This window comes from Microchirus variegatus (genome assembly GCF_963457635.1).
Source record: "Microchirus variegatus genome assembly, chromosome: 13".
Lineage (NCBI taxonomy): Eukaryota > Metazoa > Chordata > Actinopteri > Pleuronectiformes > Soleidae > Microchirus > Microchirus variegatus.
In genome coordinates this window covers 3,459,659-3,479,008 of record NC_139814.1, presented here as the reverse complement: position 1 = coordinate 3,479,008, position 19,350 = coordinate 3,459,659, and the positions used below count along the sequence as shown (strand labels likewise).

Below are 19,350 nucleotides of genomic sequence, written 5' to 3'. Positions count from 1 at the left end.
GTAAATCACAATTTCATGTCAGAACTAAATTTAAATATCCGTTGCATAATAAACAGCTCAATAATTTGAGATTCAGGTTTCATAAACGGTTCCTTCACGGGTGGGAGGTTAATTGCCATGTTTATTATGAATGAGCTGCTCGTGATACTGGCCTGTAAGACATGAATCAAGCAGTTCTTAAAATATACACATGTTTTTACCAAAGACCTGAGTTCACTTTAGTCCTTCAGACAATAGAAATTGTAATAGCAAAGCCATGGTCTTGACAGAGATACCATGGTACAGCTGGAGATTCCTGTGCATGTCAGTCCCCTTTCAATGTCTAATATGTGATCTTGTGGACACAGCATGTCAAATCAGCATGGACTGGTGGTGTGCAGCTGAGGAATGAAGACGTTAGACACCTGAAGAGTTAGTCTCTGTGTGGGAGGCTGAGTAAGATGTTGGAGAGCTAGAACCTAAAAACAAACAAAAAACTGTTATTAGTCTTGAAACAGGAACCTAGGGGTGGCAATCGTACAGGATTGGCAGGAGTTACTGCACATTCTTTTCACAAATGGTTTGCAATTATACTGCTGTAGGCTGCTAATGTTTCTGTGATAAATTATACTGTGAGGAGTCATGAAGTGGTGACATTGGGGACTAAAAACAGTCGCTGAATATGTTTAGGGTGCTTGATGATTGTATCTCATGTCAGGGTGATATATTGCAAAAAATATGTATTGTGCCATACCGACGGCAAACTGTGAAAGATGATGAGGTGAATATTTAAGGCAAAAAGAACGTACTGTACATACTTTCTGAAATGGAGCACCTCATATAATCTTACCTCAACATATAATGTAGACCTCATTTTCAGCAAAAACATCCAAGTAGACATCTGCCATTATTTTTGTACGAGACAGTTTGGCATAATGGAACAGGAAAGATTTTGCCCCTATTGGCGCTTTTCCATTCTAGCACAGTTCAGCTCAACTCTACTGCTCGCGTTTTTGTTGTTCAGTGAGACACAAAGCCTGCTGCTGTCGCACTGCTCGCCGCTCGAGTTGAGATACTGTTGCAGTTCGAGCTCAGCTGAGACGAAGCGAGGATACTGTCGCCAAAGGTCTGCTGTCACTGTGCTGTGTTGCTTTACTCCAGATACGATGTTGCGCTGGCCGAAGAGTCTGAGTGTACACGCCCATGAGCAGCTCCAGCTGCGAGTGTGGTTTCTCCTGCATGAAACGGGTGAAGTCGGACTGGAGGTCTCGCCTATCCAATGACACTCTTAACAGTCTTAGGGCTGTTAACAAATATTTGAACATTTGTTGTTATATGTAATATATATTCGGTTTTAAAAACAGACATTTGGAGGTGAAAATTAATATTGAATGTGGAAAAACCCATCCATGCAGTGAGTGGGCGCGCACTGCATGTAAACGTTTCATTAATGTTAATATATTTGTTTCAATCACTGAATGAAGCCTCTCATATTTGGGACCTTAAAATGCTGCACAGCACTCAGCATTTGTTTGTTTTTGCATTTAAACCACTGTGTGCGCAGAGAGCGTGAAGCCATGTTGACACGGAGAGAGAGAGCGAGAGAGAGCAAGTGAGGTCTGCGGTCTTGGCCATTAGATGACTTAGTTATTTTTGTCTAGGTAATATGTTGTGAAATATGTTAAAACCTACCCCTAACCCTTACATCCAGTGGGTATGTAAAACAGACATAATTATATATCCATGGAGATCCTTTCCATGTTGGCCAGCATAACGACTGCTTATGAATAAAATGCAACGACAAACTGTATGGGCACCCCTTTGATAGTCAATGCAGTAAGGTGCAATGACGCTGTTATTGGGATCCCCCTCAAGGAGGCCCCTCTCAGTCGTCGCTGACAGCAGCCAGTCAGGTTCATGATCTCTGCAGCCAGCAAAATACAAAACCTCGGCAGGCCAAGACTACAGACCTCTCTCTCTCGCCCGCGCTCTCTACACATACTGATGTAACAGACAAATGCTGAGTGCTGATCAAGAGTTTTGTGCAAACAATTTAAGGTCCTGACTCTTGTCCCAAATATGACAGGCTTCATTCAGTGATCGAAACAAATATATTAACATTAATGAAACGTTTACCTGCAGTGCGTCGCAGGTGCGCATTTGAATATTAATTTTCACCTCCAAATGTCTGTTTTTAAAACCGATTCGAATATACATTCGAACATAGAATATTCGTTGACAGCCCAACTACACAACCTGCACTCTTTATATGTTGTTAGTGAACAATGCATCCTTTTTCTGCATAAGATGGCAGTGTTTTATTTTCTTTGTGATAACTGAAAATGTTAATGCGTGTGTGTGTGTGTGTGTGTGTGATTTTATAGTACAGTGGTGTTTTTTTTTGCAAATGTTCATAATGTTAAAATATTATGCACAGTATATGCAACAGCAGTATTTTATACGTATATAAAGTTTGGGTGAAAGTTTGGGTGAACTTAAACTGCCAACTTGTACGCTTTACATGTGTGGTGCACCAGCACCTGTACCGGTACCGATATCGGTTCAGATGTGAAAGGTACCTAACCCTATACATCACAATCAGACATTCTTGGAATTGTTGTCTTGCGGAGCACTTTGTCCCGAAAAAACGTGAGAGTGCAGGCGAGGGCAATAGTATCTGGAAGAGCGGAAGTCGCAAAGTGTTCTATTCTAGGCTGCACAGAGCAGCACAGAGTTCTACACAAACTTCCAGTCTCAGAGGATTTACGTGTCCAGTGGATACATTTTACTTACTATACTTCACTTGCTGTACCCTGATCACCACCACTCTTTCCTTTTTTTAATAAAAATAGAAATGTATTTGCTGTATAAACAAGAAATAAAAGTGCAGTACAGTATAATAAAATAAAACTCTTCACCCTGTAAAATGAAGGAAATATCAATAAAATCAAATGAAATGGTTACCTTGTGTACCTTTACCTCTATTTAAATTTAAACTGTAACCCTGTAACCACCGAAACGATGTTGTGATGACGCATGCAAAAAACTGCGGCCAGCACGCGCCTGTCTATACCCGCTTAGAGTCTGTCCAAGATCACTTTGGAACACCAATAAAACGATTCCAACAAGACGTGAGTACATGGTGGAACAGCACCTATTAAAAGCTGGAAAGTCTCTTTGCGCAAAAGCGAAACTTGCCTGCAGTGCAGAGCAGATTATGAACTCCCCGCAACAGAACTCTCTTCTCTCTCTCTTTGAGCAGATAATTAAAGAGATCAGCTCATCTGCTGCATCTGTTATTCCCTTAATTACAGCGCTAAAGGTCTTCTTCACAAAGATTGAAACCACGGAGTGAAAACAATGAAAAGTGCGCTCTTGAGAATCTGTCAACACGTTTTACTAAGATCTACTTGGATTCCCTGTATTTCATTGTGACTGTACTCGATCCTCGTCATAAAGATCATTATGTATGTGTCATGTATGGATGTGGGGATACAACTGCGCATAGAGAAATTATCCAGTTTGTGTTGGATACGGAGAGTCCGCTTACAGCGGCGCACAATGCAGGAGAGGGAGAAGAGTGCAGTCAGCAGGGGTGATGCTCAGAAAAAAAGGCCTGCTCCAGGTGAGGGGCACCCTCTATAATTGCAATGCCTTGACTTTAGTGCTGTAAGTACACACAGTCTCAGCCATAACAACAAAATGAGATTTAAAAAAAAAAAAACAATGAATTGGCAGAATTAGCATAATAATTAATTAGTTTAATTTTTTTCCATTTTGAGTTACTTGCCCTTACTTCATAAGTCATCATAATGGTCCTTCAAAAAGCCTCAGAATGCGCAATTTTGACGGCAAATTTTCAAAAGCTCCGCATCCCCAGGTATCCAGAGAGCAAGGGAGGACACCCGCTATAAAAAAATCCTACCTAAAAGCCTACCAGGGAACTTGGTAAACTTGTAGAAATAGGCTATAATATGTCTACTATAACATTCGTTTTAAACCCATACATTGTTTATATTAATCTGATTCACTGCAAATGTAGATTTGATGCAATGGATGTATTATAAGAACAGGATAGAGCCACCACCCTTTGGCTCTGCTCATTCCTATGGAGCTGCCAAAAAAGTTTCTGACTTCCTGGTTTATTTCCGGATTGTGTGCGGCCCATAGAGCACAGTAGTGTTGAAAATGTAATATGTAGTGTGAAATGTAGAATGTCATGACATTTGCTAAGATTCTTGATGCATTTGTTTATGGAATGATTTGTTTTTCTCAAACCCAGTAGTCCAGTGTCACTTGGCCACTCCTATTGACTACATTCTCAGATTGAGTATTTCAACTCACCAGAGTCATGGAGCATGGCAGAGTGGTGGTCAATATGCGTGACCAGTACACAGACTCCTTATGGTCTGGTCAATAAAAGGGCACACCATATTACAGCTGTGGCAACACAACTGAATGACGCTGTATTCACCAGACATGTCACCTATCCAACACATTTAGGATGTTCTGGATAGGCGTGTCCGCCAGCGGGTTCCAGTTCCAGTTCCCCAGAACGGCCGCCAACTTCAAGTGGCTCTGCAGGAGGAATGGGACAACATCCCCCAGGCCACGATCGACAACCTGGTGATGTCCATGCATTGCCGGTGTACCGTTCTGCGTGAGGCTAATGGTGGACACACGTTATTGAAGTGTGTGAACTTGGATCATCAACCTCCATTGTGTTCTTCCTGCCATTACTCCAGAACTTTTGTTTTGAAATTGATCCTAATGCTCGCAAATGAAAGCAACTTTATTGAAAAAGTTGTAATGTTATTTTTGGATAGTTACTCTGTTTTGTCACATAACAATAACTACAAGTTTTTCATCGTGCATTTATATTTTTGTTGAGTGTAGTTCCCTGGTGTCCTAATGAACATGTCTGTGACATGCTTTGGTCAAAATACCTTAAAGATGAAGCACCATAGCAATTCAATCACTCTGCCAAAACAGCCCTGTTGAGAATGGTTGGTTTTGAGATGCCTGTCTCTTTAAATGCAAATGAGACACAGGAAACTATGTCAGCGTCATTGAGGCTCCGGCAGCTAACAGCACTGTGCATTTGGAAAAGAGATAATTTGCTGACTCTAGCCAGCACATTGACGTCATATATAAAATGAATCCCCTGAGGCTGTAAGTTTGTGTAGAACTCTGTGCTGCACTGTGCAGCCAAGAATAGAACAATTTGTGGACTTAAACATAAACTTGACACGATCAATTCAGTTTTAACACAAAAGGTTATTTTTTTTAATTTTAGATCCCACCCTCAAATGTTGCCTGATTGGCTTTCAGGGGGTCTAGCCCGCCCCCTCATATACACCCCCGCTATATTTTGCGCAGTGGTTATAGATCTTATTCTGATTAAACGTGAGTGTAAACGTTCTGGATGTATCAGTCATGTGTATCATAATATAGACTTATTTCTTACCTCCGTTGTTTCTCCACATCTCCCTTGCACACTTATCAGAGGAGGTCAGTTCTGATATTTGGATGTTTGGATTTGATTTGTAGTCATCTTAACAACAGAGTGAGAAATGAGAGTAATGGTTAGCATAAAAACAGTTCAACAAAGGCAACATTGACATTTCTGGAATTTGAGACAAATGCTGTCCTTTAGATGTTTTATTGGATGTAAATATTTATTTCCAGCAATGCTGTTTAGAATCGTAACAGATTAGTTACACTGATATGATCTGTTATTTTAATGATAATAGAACATAGTAGTGATAATACAGTAGATCATTTTTAACATGCCAATGATTAACAATTGGCTGGTTACATTGACAGTTGTGAATTTAATCGATTAGAAAAATATTAATTAACTGACCTTTTGAAGGCTCAGGAAACCTTTGCAGGTGTTTTCAGTTGATTAGCTGATTGGAATGTGACACTATAAAGTTACAATATTTAACTTTTTCACCATATTCTCATTTTCTTTCTTGTTAAATGTGAGCCAAATCATCACAATTAAAAGAACGAACGACTTAAACTTCTTCAGATTGTGTGTATTGAATGTATATCATACACAAGTTTCACTATTTTAGTTGAATTAGTGAAATAAATGAACTTTTCCACAATATTCTAATTTATTGAGATGCACCTGTACTGTATGCCACCCCTGAACCACACCACCATATTGGTTCAGGCAAGACAGGATCAAATAGACGTTAACAGGGAGTTGAATTTTATTTCTGGTTTTAAAAACCATGATAATGTTAACATTTCTCAAACTATTTGAGACAGTACTGATGATTTCAGTTGATGGGCTGTAATCCCTATTGAGTCACTTTCGCAGTGAAAATAATGAATTGTCTAATAATAATAATAATAATAATAATAGTCATAATAAAATAAATCTGTCTTTCACTGCGATGAAAACACAAGGAAACTATTTGGTTTAAGTTTTCTGATTGTCTTAATTTTTTCTCAATGATGGTTGATGGTATGACTAACACAGGTTATTACATGTGTTATTATTATCATATACTAAGGAAAGAAAATAAAACTTAATTTAAAGTGAATAGACCAAACAATCTCCAAATACAAGATGACAAAGACTACGACAAAGATAGCTACAACAAATGCAAGCACAGGAGATGAAGACTACATAATTGTTTTCACTGTGTTTGAATATACAAAATTGCAAGGTTAGCGTTTTGAGATTTTTCCACTCTGGGATCCATTTTCCAAAAATTGTGTTTCAGCGCTCCCAAAATGCAAGTTCTGTGTGGATGAGCAGTGTGTAAAATACCTGTAGGAAATATGCGCGAGCAGCAATATAACTGAGAGTGAGCACACAATTTAAGCATGAGCAGAGCAAATTTGAGCGAGAGTTTTGAGAGACAATATCACAAAATCTGAACGTGAAATCGGGGGCACATCAACATGTACAGGTTGTGTTTTGATTGTGCTTATGTTACAATGTTATATTATTATTAGGGCTTTCAAAATTAACGCGTTAACGCAGGATGATTCATTTGTGGAATTAACGTGTCATTTTTTTTAACGCATTATCACTTTCATTGCGCTACGGGTAGACTTGCAGTTTATGAACAGGCAAGACAGGCAACTGCTTGGGGCCCAGAGCCAATAGGGGGCACCCGACACTCTGAGCCTGAGGGCTGTTGCCTAAATGCATCAGTGAGCAGCTGCATCCCCGTCCCCCTTAAACAACAATGGTTGATTTGCAATGACATCTCAGTAGGAAACCTCCCTAAAGGGGCCCCACGTCACCTCACGTTAACCTGTGGGAAGTTATCGTTCTGCAAGTTGTAAATGAAGCTGAAGGAAAATGAAGAGGAGTTATCAATCAGGAAGTTAGAAGAGGAAGAAAAAAGAAAGAAAGAAAGAAAGACAGTTGAACAGCAGCTAACAGTAGCGTCAGAATGCTAGCTGACGCTAACGCTAACTAGTAGAAGCAGTGCTTCAAAGGTGCTGATGAGGAATGCCCTGCTGTGGGTTTAGTTCCCCCAAGAAAACTACTTAACTTGAGTTATTTACAGTGCAATGTATACTTTTTTTTAAGTTTTCTTTTAAGTTATTCACAGTATTATATTTTCTCTTTAGTTTGTATGTTTTTTTTTAAAGTACTTTACAGTACTTTATTGTTCTTCACATTTATATTTTCACATACTTTATTTATCTCTCCGTTCCTACAACAGTATAAAGAGAAAATTTGAATTGTTCTGCCATATTTACGAATGGTTAATTAATTGTGATTAATTGTGATTAATCCACAGCTACCCTGTGACTAATCTGATTAAAAATTGTAATCTTTTGACAGCCCTAATTATTATGTTAATAAATTATGTAAAGTTGTAATGTGTGTTTTGTAAAGAATTTGATGAATGTATGATAAAGGAAAACTGGCTTACTATTATTTCTGCATGAGAAGGAGTCGCTGTCCCTCATCGTCTCATTCCCACTGTCCGATAGCGTCCTCTCCATCCTGAAAGGCACCGGCCTCCTCTTCATGCTCTTCCTGGTGCTGATGCGGATGATGCCTCGCACTAGCCGGCACTCAGCTTCTTGCTCATCCATTTTATGCTCCTCTGCCAGTGAATTGATGAGCTCATTAACGGCCTTGCTCTTCCTCAGAAACACAGAGTCTGAGGTGCACCTGGCCAACTCTTCAATCTGATATTCAGAGTAGAGCTCCAGCAGCTTCTTTGTAATTAGAGAGTCTACATCCTCCTCGCCATCCTCCCAGTCATCAAATCGCATTGAATCATGCAAGGGTGAACTGTTGTGCTGGGTCTGACCACCAGCCACATGCACATATAATAGAGATTTGGTTTCTGCATCTAAATACTCCCTTGCAGTTTCCACTTTGACTCCAGCAATATGGACATCCCCTAGCCAGTATGTCTGATCTTCCTCTTTGTCATCTGCTGGGCTCATACTTTGGAGACTCACCTTCTCTGGTTTATCTGGAGAGCTCTGCTTTGACACCAGGCATGGAGCAAGACTGGAACGCTGGCAGACCCTGTACAGGCCACAGGTCAGCACATTGCACATAAACCTCCTGCAGCTTCTAAGGGAAGTGCAGGGATTGCAGGTTTGAGCCACAGAGGAATGGTCAGCCGTGCCATGCATGAAGTCAGAGGTCTCAGACTTCTTCCCATTTGCATCCTTCACAAGAGTTTTGTGGACTGCCTTTAGCTCTTGAGTCAGCAGCCTGTCTTCCACTGGGTCCACACAGCGCTCTTCATACGACAACCTCTGGCTGCTGCTCTGGCTTGACCGATGTCTATAGCTGCCAGGTGAGCTGTGTCTCAGACTGCTTGTGTTCTCAGCAGACATGACTTACTTGCTCTAAAAAGAAAAAAAAACAGGTTCCTCTTAGATGTAACTACTTTATAGAGCTGGGCAATATGACTTGACAACAACTGCTATCAAAGTTTGTTATGACAAATCAAAAATGTCTGACAAGCACCTGAGGGCATTTGTCTTTAAAACAAATGTGAAACTCCTATTAGTTTCTTATTGAGGGCATACAAAAGCAGGAAACAAATAAAATGAAATAGATAAGCGAGTCATTGTCATGGTGGCAGCCACAAATACAGCAACTCTTTGTATATATATATATGTATATATATATGTGTGTGTGTGTGTGTGTATATATCTATATATATATATATATATATATATGGGTGTGTGTGTGTATATATACACAGAGAGAAGTGGCTATTGAAAGACTTTGTTTAAATAGCCAGACTGATTGATAGGCATTCAGTGACATGACGGCTGCGAGTGAGCAGTCCATGTTTGACACCGTGCAGTTTAATAAGAAAAACAACAACAACAACAAAATGGAAACAAAGATATGATTTAGTAATTACGCTCGTGTGACGTCACATTAGGTAATTTAATTATGTAAAAGTATATTTTCACTTTCACGGCGCCCCGTCACTCCTGCTCACCTACTCCTCCATTTAAGGACTTACGAATGTTTATTAACTTACAGCGTACAGGTTTCGTCCAACGACCTGGCCCCGAAATGATGTTGTTTATTCTTCTACATTCAAATACAGGCCTTTTAATCCACTTTCAATGTCACATATGAACTCCGACATTCAGTTGCAGGTTCTCGACCAAAATCCACATAAATGAACCTACATGGTGGAGGAAGTGCACCAGGTAGTTACAACAACAATTTGGAATTCCGGTGATGACGTTGAAATAAAGTGCGACTATGAATTTGGTCGATAAAAATTGTGCGTTTTCCTGCTCTCCGTGGAAAATAAAATACCGTGGACTACAAATAAATTATATAAAACCTGTCAAGAAGTCCGCAATCAAATAAAACGATGCATCATCCGTTTTTAAAATAAGAAGTCAAAATGTATTCATTTTTTACACTTTTATTTTGAAATAATTTCCGGTCACATTGTTGACGGTAAAGTTCGCAGTACTGAGGCGCTGCTTACCGGATATGTCACAAATAAATAAATAAAACACTTAAGGATTGTTTACCATTTTGTTGTTGACCGTTCAACAAATGAGAAATACAGAAATTAATATTGATAGACATCATACAAACATATAAATGTGTTCACTATGGGTATGAAAGCCACGACCATAACAACAACATAATAGAGTTTGAAAGTAAAAACCGGAAATCAATGTTTTCAGAGTGTTGAGAATGAGCTTGATCAAACAGTTAGCTAAACAGTGCAATGTGCCTAACGAACATGCGAACAGTGCTCACGGTGTTTGGGGTTTTTTGATGTTAAATAACCCACAGCTGGCTAAGCTGCCCAGTTTGAATGGCAGCGCTACCAAGCTAACCATGGTTAGCATGGTTTATTACTACTTACATCCGTGCTGAGCATTTGGGACGTACTTAAACTACCTAAACGTAGTCATCGGGGAGACGGGAGTATTTACATCAGCCCTTGTAAACGACTAGCTGGTTATTTTTGCATCGCTAAGCTGCCCCTCAGGACACGGATGATGAAGCCCTGTTACTGAGCTGTGACAGCCAGAACAGCCAAACTTCACCATAAATCATGGACAACTGCGATCAGCAAATCGTCCCACAGGCTCTCCCGACGAGCACGGTCACAACGTCCCCTCAACCTCAACATGGTCACGACAGTGCCGAGACCGATCAATCAAAGAAACCCAAGAGGAAGTGGGAAGTTTTCCCCGGGAAGAATCGCTTTTTCTGCGGGGGACGGATCATGGTGGCTCGGCAGAGCGGGGTCCTGCCCCTCACCCTGGGCCTTATTGTCGTCACAAGTGGATTATTCTTCACATTTGAGTGAGTTCTAAACGAGCTTTTTGTTGATATATCGAGAGTGCTTTGGGTCATTTAATAATGTATGCAGTAAAAGAACATCATCTGTTTCACGACGCTGAATTGGCACCACATTCGCCTCCGGTTCTCTTAAAGTTTCGATTCCACCTTAAAAAGTGCAAGTTTCAGCCACTGGGTGGCGCACTATTCTGCAGAGCAGTGCTGATCACACAGCTGGGTGTTTTTTTGGGTGTTTTTTTCTCCCCACAAAAAATTGCCAGCAGAAACAGGTGCATATAGATACAATAAATACAAGTATGCTGATGCGTACTTATATTTATTAAACAACACACAATGGAACAAGACATTTAAAATCAACGCTAAACATAAAGACATGAGAGGAGACAAGTTATAAAGAAAAGAAGAAGCGTGAGATTATGACAGTCAGTTGACGTTAACACTTTAAATGAACAACATTCAGTAATATTTAGTCATTTTAATTGTTAATAATTACTATTTTTGATCTTTTTTGTTCTGTGAGAGGGAGATTGTTGAGATAAACGTTTCCATTTCTTTCATAAACAGTTTTTTTCTTTGTGAATGTGAAACTTACTTAACAGTAGAATTGTGTCCGTGTCGATTGTGAGCTTCAAACTTTTCTGTGCAGTTATGCTGTCTTTGTGCATATGTTGTGTATTGAAAGTTCTATGATGGTTTCATCCAGAATAACTTCAAAATTGAATATATGGGTTGTTCAGTTAATTGTACCTCCTATATAGGCTAGGCTTTCCAGTGATGCCCCATATGTCCATATTTACTGTGGAATTTTGGAGAAAATCCACTTCAAAAATCAACATTTTGACGTTTTTATTGCAACAATTGCTGAATTTGCACCGCCACCTAATGTACAAATAAGGTTTCCCTTCTCACCTGATTCACATACTACAGATCCCCACCTTTCCATTAATGCCCCATATGTCCATATTAAATGTGGAATTTTGGAGAAAATCCTTGTTAATGTAATTTTTGTCAACATTGACTTTACAAGTTTAAGTTCCCTCTCATATACACAACGTGCCTGGACTAATTTCATGGTGAGTAAAATGTAATTGTAATACTTCTACTGAAGTATTGGGTTTACATTTGTTTCAGTGACTTTCATTCAGTTAATAGCCTTAAGGATTATTCACATTTAGCTCATTGCATGCAGCCACCAGCTATATGGCAATGAAAACGTCAAAATGTTGATTTTTGAAGTGGATTTTCTCCAAAATTCCATAGCCTATATAATAGGTACAATTCATCAAACAACCCATATATATTCAATTTTGAAGTTATTCTGGATGAAACTGTCATAGAACTTGCAATGCAGTTAACAAAAGAGCTTTGCTTTTCACATCAAGCAATGTGTGGACGCCGAGTTCAATATTGACCTCGTCAGCGAAAATGAAAGTTACACTGATCTGCAGAGCTGTCATTTCAATTCATAAAATATGCACAAAGACAGCATAACTGCACACAATCGATGTGGACACAATTCTACTGTTCAGTAAGATTCACATTCACATGTAAATTCAAAAACTATTTATGTTATATCAGTAACATTATAACAGTTTATATCAACAATCTCCCCCTCACAGAACAAAAAAGATATCAAAATTAGTAATGATTCAAAATTTAAATGACTAAACATTATTGAATGCTGTTCTTCTAAAGTGTTTCATTTTTGTGTTGTTTAATAAATATAAGTACGCACCAGCATACTTGTATTTATTGTACCTATATGCACCTGTATGTGCTGGCAAGTTTTTTGGGAAAAAAAAAAACACCCCCGGCGAGCAGCTGTGTGATCAGCACTGCTCTGCAGAATAGTGCGCCACCCAGTGGCTGAAACTTGCACTTTTTAAGGTGGAATCGAAACTTAAAGAGAACCGGAGGCGAATGTGGTGCCAATTCAGCGTCATATATGTTTCATACGTCACAGCAGATGTGGATATAAAATATATTTATTGTGCAAGATACAGTGCCTGGTAAAAGTATTCACCCCCCTTGGCAATTTTCGTATTTTGCTGCCTCACAAAACACTGGACTCAACATGGATTGATTGAGGATTTGCATCATTTAATTTACAGAACATCCCCACAACTTTGAAGATTTTAATTATTTTTATTGTGAAGCAAACAACAAATATGACAAAATAACAGAAAAAGTAATTGTGCATAAATATTCACCCCCCCGAAAGTCAATACTTTGTAGAACCACCTTTTGCAGCAATCACAGCTCCAAGTCTCTATGAACTTTCCACATCTTTCCACTGGAATTTTTGTCCATTCCTGCAAAACTGCTCCATCTCCTTCCAGTTGGATGGTCTGCGCTTGTGAACAACAATCTTTAAGTCTGACCACAGATTGGGCTTTGACTAGGCCATTCCAACACATTTACATATTTCCCCTTAAACCACTCAAGTGTTGTTTTAGCAGTGTGTTTGGGCTCATTGTCCTGCTGGTGAACCTCCGTCCTCCAATGGGGGTTAAAAAAATCCAATGGGGGTGAATACTTTTGCAAGGCAATGTAAATAAGCATAAAATGAATAATAGCTCTAGGGGGAACTGGCATAGAAGTCAAGGAGGTAGCAGATTTTTTTCTACTATCCATCGGCCTGTTTGCCAATATCTGATAATACATTTTCAAGCCAATGTCTGCCGATAATAGTGTGCATCCCTACTGTAAATAAACATTGATAGAGCTTATACAGTCACAATTGTTAACTCGCACCGCAAGCGGTATTAACGGGTTCAAGCTTGAATCGCGCGAGTCGTTGTGCGCCAACCTCGACATGTGCGTCTTGAGCTCGTCTCTCGTTCATTCACTGTCCGAAATACTCGTTATTATCAGCACTGTCCCTGCGCATGTTGGGCTGTGGAGGCAGAGTAATGTTTTACTTTCTGTTTAGTGCGTTACACTTTCTGTTGGGAGGTCATCTTTTGCAGACATGTTCAGGATAAGTCCCTGGTCTCACATATCATGTTCCGTGCAGATTGGCCAATGTACAATAAAATTAACAACAAATTGATACTGTCTTTCTTTATGCACCTATTGAATGGGTCACCTCAATCGCCCAGCCCTAGGTATTAGTATTATCACATTTAGATTATGGTTCAGTTTGGTCCAACACAACAGAAACGAACACTGAACTTGTTGCTTTTCCTCTGCTTCAGATAACGGTGTTTTCCCAAAAGGGCTCACCACCCTCTTCAAATTCATAATCCACCCACACAAGTGCTATGATTGAATCCAACCTGTCATAAATCCCCGCTGTTTCTTCTTTATTTTATATTCTGAAGATGGAAGTTGCTGATCTGACAGCGTCCCCATCAGCTGAATCAGGGAATCGCGCATCAAGCGCAGCTTGAACTTTCCCAAAGTTGTAGACCTATGTGTTTTCATTTAAACATGTTTTTATATGAATTACACAATTACAAGGCAATCGGAATATGATAATAATTGTTATTAATCTTACCTATTTCGGCCATGTACGTTCATGCTGGCCACAGGAAATGTTGTGCCACACTACAATTATTTTTCCTCGCGGTTTGTCTAACATTCCATTCACATGCTTATTGTTATTGTTAAAGTCAATATATATTTTATTTATTGATCAAAAAGGTGGAAAGTGACGGTGACCAGTCTGGTCAGCTCCCTGGGGAAATCTAATTGTGAGACCCCCTCTGCCAAAGCGCATCAGCAGGCGTATCACCGCGTTTCAGCACTACGGTGCTGATAAAAACAACTTGCATACAGAAACAGTAAAGTTAGAGATTAAAAAATAGATTAACGCGATTAAGAAAACATAAAGCACTAAATATGACTCTAATTAATTAATCGCAATTAACGTGATAATGTGACAACCCTAATTGTATTGTTAACTGTCTTTTTTGACACACACTGACACACATCAGTAGTTTTAACAAAAAGTTAAGACTACTTATTTATACAAGAAATTGTTTAGAACACTGTAGAAAACTTCTGCCTTAATGATCCTGAAAAAGTGACTGAGCTATATGCCAATTTCCATTTTGTATATAGTAGATAATAATAAAGAGCTACATTATAATACATACAGTCATGCATGTATGTTTTGAGTTTATGTTGACTGTTGGCACCCTTAATGTCCAAAATCAGTATTGAAAAACACAAAGTATTCTGAGAGACAAAGCATTTTTTTCATCGCACAAAACCCTCAAAGTTTCTCTCTCTCTCCCTCTGTGGCCATTGCAGCTGTCCCTTCCTGGTTAAACACCTGACCAGCTGCATACCTGTTATTGGTGGAGTCCTGTTTGTATTTGTGATCATTACCCTGCTCCAAACCAGCTTCACTGATCCTGGCATCCTACCCAGAGCAACACCAGATGAGGCTGCTGACACTGAAAAACAGATTGGTAAGGCCCAACTCTGGCATAATATTATGTGGATGTCTTGGATGTTAATTTTTTAAAAAGCTCATTGTTTTCCTTGTTTTCACCTAGAAATCTAGACACACCTAGTGGTAGCAAATTTAATTTGTAGCTAGGGTACGTCAAAAAACTCCTCGCTAGCTCCCGAGCTGCAAAATCCAAACTCTGGTTTGGCCCAATCACATGGTGTATGGAGTCGGTGGGCTGGTTTAACATAATAACGACAGAGTAGCAACCATTGTGCATGTAGTTCCTGTCGGTCTCTGCTACATAAATAAAGAAGATGACTGCTGCTAGCGAACAGCAGTCTTCGACTCTGCTTTGGCCTTGTCTTTTAACTATTTGGAGTTAAGCTTTTTTTAAAAAAATGATCAAATAATGGTATTGAAGTCATTCCTTCTAAAGAAGTTTTGCCGAATACAGCAAAGGTTTAATTTACCAGCTCGTTCCACTGGTGGCTAAACGCTTGGGACTCACTCAAAACCCACTGGTGATTGTTGTCTCACTATTGATTGCTCTTATGGAGGACCAGGTAAACAAGGCTACCAAATTTGGACTCTCAGCCCTGCAACCTGGCAAATGCGACTAGGAGAACATTCGAAGTGGCCGCTGCCAATATACAGGATTCTGGGAGTCCTGAATCCTGGCTTCTACAGAAAAAAATGGGGAGACATGTTGGCCGCCAAGGTCTTCCAAGACAACGTATTAGGGATTGTGGTGGATGAGGTTCATCTCACTTACAAATGGTAAGTATGTTTCAGCGATATTCAAAATGTAATCTGAACTGACTGATGTTGGGGGTATGCTACAGCCAGAGCTACAACAACTATAACTACTCTGATGTTACAGTTCTATAACGCTCTGATGTTACTTTACAGCAGTGACATCACAGAACCATAAAGTAATGGATAGTTTCATTCAGACCTAAACATTTTGTGTTGTAGAATGTATTGAGCTACTTCTGCAGTCATTGATGTTGTCACATTGGTTATATTTTTACATTTAAATGTATTCTGATATGTCTACCAGAGGAAAGGCCTTCAGAGAGTGTTTTGACAGGCTGGGAGAACTGAGGTCCATTGTAAAACAGGGTGAGTATGGAAGTTGTGAGACCCATGCCCATGATCCTGTCTTCAGCCTAGTATAAACAATAACACTAAGGCTTATATGTGGCTGGTCCAATAGCCACTGAAGACATATTGGTTATCAGTATCACCTCTCTCCTCAAGAAGGCCTCCAGCTTGTTTACCTGCCCTTCCCTGATAAACACTTGGTGCAGTGCTGAAATGAACTCAATTCTTTACTGAGAATGGCTAAGGTTGATACATCAACAACAATAGTCCAGAGACAATCATTTACTAAAAATCTGATTTGTTACATTACTGAGCTCTTATCAATACATTAATATATACTGACAACGTATTGTAGGTGTTAATGCAGTTGCCTTTGTCCTTCAGGTACAACTACTGTATTTTGGCCTTGACAGCAACAGTGGACCTGGATTCCTGAGCAATTATTAAACACAGTTGCATTTGAAAAATGCCACTCACATGACCATGAGCCCAAACTGAACAAACATTGTTTGACACTGTCTTCAGGTACTATGGACTATCTGAACTGGATTGTAAGGAAACTGAGGCCCGAGAATGTCGGCAGTGATCATCTACTGCTGTACACTAACGACTAGGGATGTCCAATATTGGCTTTTTACCGATATCCAATATGTCGATATTGTCCAACACTTTCCCCACAAAACTAATTTTAGGTCACATCACGTATTGTGGAATTAAAACATATTGCGTACTTTTGTTTTAATGCCCCACTGGATGCATTCCACAAATAAAGAAAAATCAACTTAAGTTATGGAAAAAGTGTTATTTATTTATCACATTTTCTCCCAACTATACAATATAAAAAACGGGCCATTTTTATGAGGTACAAACAACGCTTTAGAAGTGCGAAGTTAAGTGCAAAGAATAACAAATATAGACAATACTATTACAGGGTTTTCCCTGTTTTTTTTTTTTGACCAAGTTGGCAAAGGCTGGAGACGCTGGGTGACGTGCAAAGTGTTTGAGCCCACCTTTAGTGTGTTGTGTATTAAGTGAAAAATTTTGACCAAATACAAAAATAACTTTATAATATTTATTTATTTTGGATCCAGGAAATCTACCTAGGAACAGATTGTACAATTTTTCCTTGCGTGTCCCTCTCTGCAGCTCTCTCTCTCTCTCACTTGTTCTTGCTCTCATCTGCCTGTCACACATGAAGTTGAAAACTGACATTACACTCTTCTATTGACTTCTAGATTTTGTCACAGACACAATTATTTTTACTAATTAATTTTATTGATATTTCTATTGTCAAGATCATTGGAAACCATCATTTTCTGCCCTTTTTCAATCAATGCGGTGGCTAAAATGACCCAGGTGGCCCGTCTTGCCTTTGACAAGAAAGGTAGAAAAAATAAAAACGGCTTCAGTCTAACAAAAACAAGTTATTAGTCATAAACACGTTATTGTATTTAAGTAGACCTCCATAACTCGCATATATGTGCGATAGGACCGCTCTATGGCCACTTAAGAGTGTGCCACCACGTTTTACTCGGATCCCCTGCACTTCATCGCTACTGTACTCGATCCTCGTCATAAATATAATTATTTGGATGTGGATAAAGCTGTATTTAGAGACATGATCCGGGCTGCGTTGGACACCAAGAGTCCACTTGATGAGGGAGAACCACGCAGACGCAGTACGCAGAAAAAAAAGGGCTGTCTGTCTGCACCAGATGAGGGGGCACTACCACTTTTTTTATTTATGTTGATTTATTTTACTTAAATGTGACCAGCACTGCATGGCTTGTTTTAAGATTCACTGGCTGATTACTTAATTAAGATTTAACTTAAGTGAAAACAATTGATATTATTCATTTTAATTTCAAGAGTGTGTCTTTTTGTAAGACTCTATGGTAATACATGTCTTAAAATAACACATAATTTCAAATTTCCTGTCATCTTTAACATTCTTTTTTTACAAAAACACAGTGGGCTGCCGAGAGGCCCTACCACCGGGCTTAGCAGTTTTTCTGGGGGAAACCCTGAGCATAATATGTTCCCTTTAAGATGAGGGTGTGAAAACACCTTTAAAAAAGGGCATCACTAGTTGCTTGAGGAAGGTGTTATACTCACGCTCAAAGTGTTCTATAAGGACATTTGTGTTTATGTCCTGGTAGAACACATACTGCCACTCAGTTATTTTGTGCAGCTCTGCTGGTTGTGATGTGGCAATACCTGAATATGAAATGTCTCAACAAGACCTTCATGCCACAGTCAATATCAGGGAAGTTACAGAGGATCAAATAGAGTTGATTAGAAATCTTTTGTACAGGTACAAGCTCAGCTTAGTCTGACACACACATCTGTACACTAACAGCACTGATTGCACTGGTTTTTAGTAACAAGCTGATCGACTTCTCAGAAATGTTTGCTCTTCCTTTCATAATGGACAACCTACCTGTGTTTAGTAAAAGGCACGGACAGAAACTTCTCAGGGTATTTTTTTTATATCTTTGGATTCTGAATACACTGAAGTTGCTCTTCCTGCAGACAACATTGTGGTGCCTGACCAAGATTACACAGGTCACTTTGATGATGACTTATCCAAACACCCTATCACTATGTAGCACATCAGAATCTGGGTTTTCATTTCTGAGGAGTTCAGACTGATGCCTATAAGCAATTTGGATAATATCATTTGTATATAATTGTGCATGTGACCACCGACCTGTTTTTGATAGAACTGCCTAATGCTCCCCATGTCAGATGACTGCATGTAAATAAAGTTGGAGATTCATATATTTGCTTTTCTTGTCAGTGTTTATTTCACATTTCCATCTAACCAAAAAAAATGTGTGAAAACGAAAATTTAAAAAAGCTGAACATTTATTTACATGTACAGTAGTAATCAAAAGTCAGCAGTCAAAGTCAAAGTAGGGTACATTTTATTTCCAAAGGGTGTGTATACAAGCTTAACGAACAAAAATAAGTGTGTCATGTACTTTCAGATTTCAGATTACTTCCGATTTCTCCACTGCCAAAGATTGTGCCTGGTGGATTTTGAACCTTGCCTAACAATAAA

At 39.2% G+C, this 19,350-nt stretch overlaps 2 protein-coding genes across 2 annotated transcripts in view; one reads left to right on the top strand and one right to left on the bottom strand.

Annotated features, from left to right (window-relative positions):
• Window positions 1-337: 337 nt before the first annotated feature.
• Window positions 338-9,610, bottom strand: kdf1b (keratinocyte differentiation factor 1b). The gene is made up of 4 exons (XM_083900321.1): window positions 9,483-9,610; window positions 7,893-8,832; window positions 5,447-5,533; window positions 338-458 (listed from the first exon to the last, which is right to left on the bottom strand). Exons 2-4 carry the CDS (start codon window positions 8,818-8,820, stop codon window positions 397-399), a joined length of 1,077 nt encoding a protein of 358 aa, XP_083756447.1. The 5' UTR covers window positions 8,821-8,832; window positions 9,483-9,610; the 3' UTR covers window positions 338-396.
• Window positions 9,611-10,269: 659 nt separating this feature from the next.
• zdhhc18b (zDHHC palmitoyltransferase 18b) overlaps window positions 10,270-19,350 on the top strand; it is a 29,158-nt gene continuing 20,077 nt past the window's right edge. The window contains exons 1-2 of the mRNA XM_083900030.1: window positions 10,270-10,783; window positions 15,038-15,198. Of these exons, the coding sequence (XP_083756156.1) occupies window positions 10,530-10,783; window positions 15,038-15,198 (415 nt within the window). The 5' untranslated portion in view covers window positions 10,270-10,529. The remainder of the gene's footprint in view (window positions 10,784-15,037; window positions 15,199-19,350) is intronic.

Bases quoted from the DNA above. Each gene is read 5' to 3' on its own strand.
- kdf1b (XM_083900321.1), bottom strand. From the start codon at position 8,820: ATGTCTGCTGAGAACACAAGCAGTCTGAGACACAGCTCACCTGGCAGC. The intron at 5,534-7,892 runs GTAAGCCAGTTT...TCTGTTGTTAAG, and splicing joins CTTCTCATGCAGAAATAATA to ATGACTACAAATCAAATCCA. The intron at 459-5,446 runs GTAAGAAATAAG...GTTTGTTTTTAG, and splicing joins GATGTGGAGAAACAACGGAG to GTTCTAGCTCTCCAACATCT.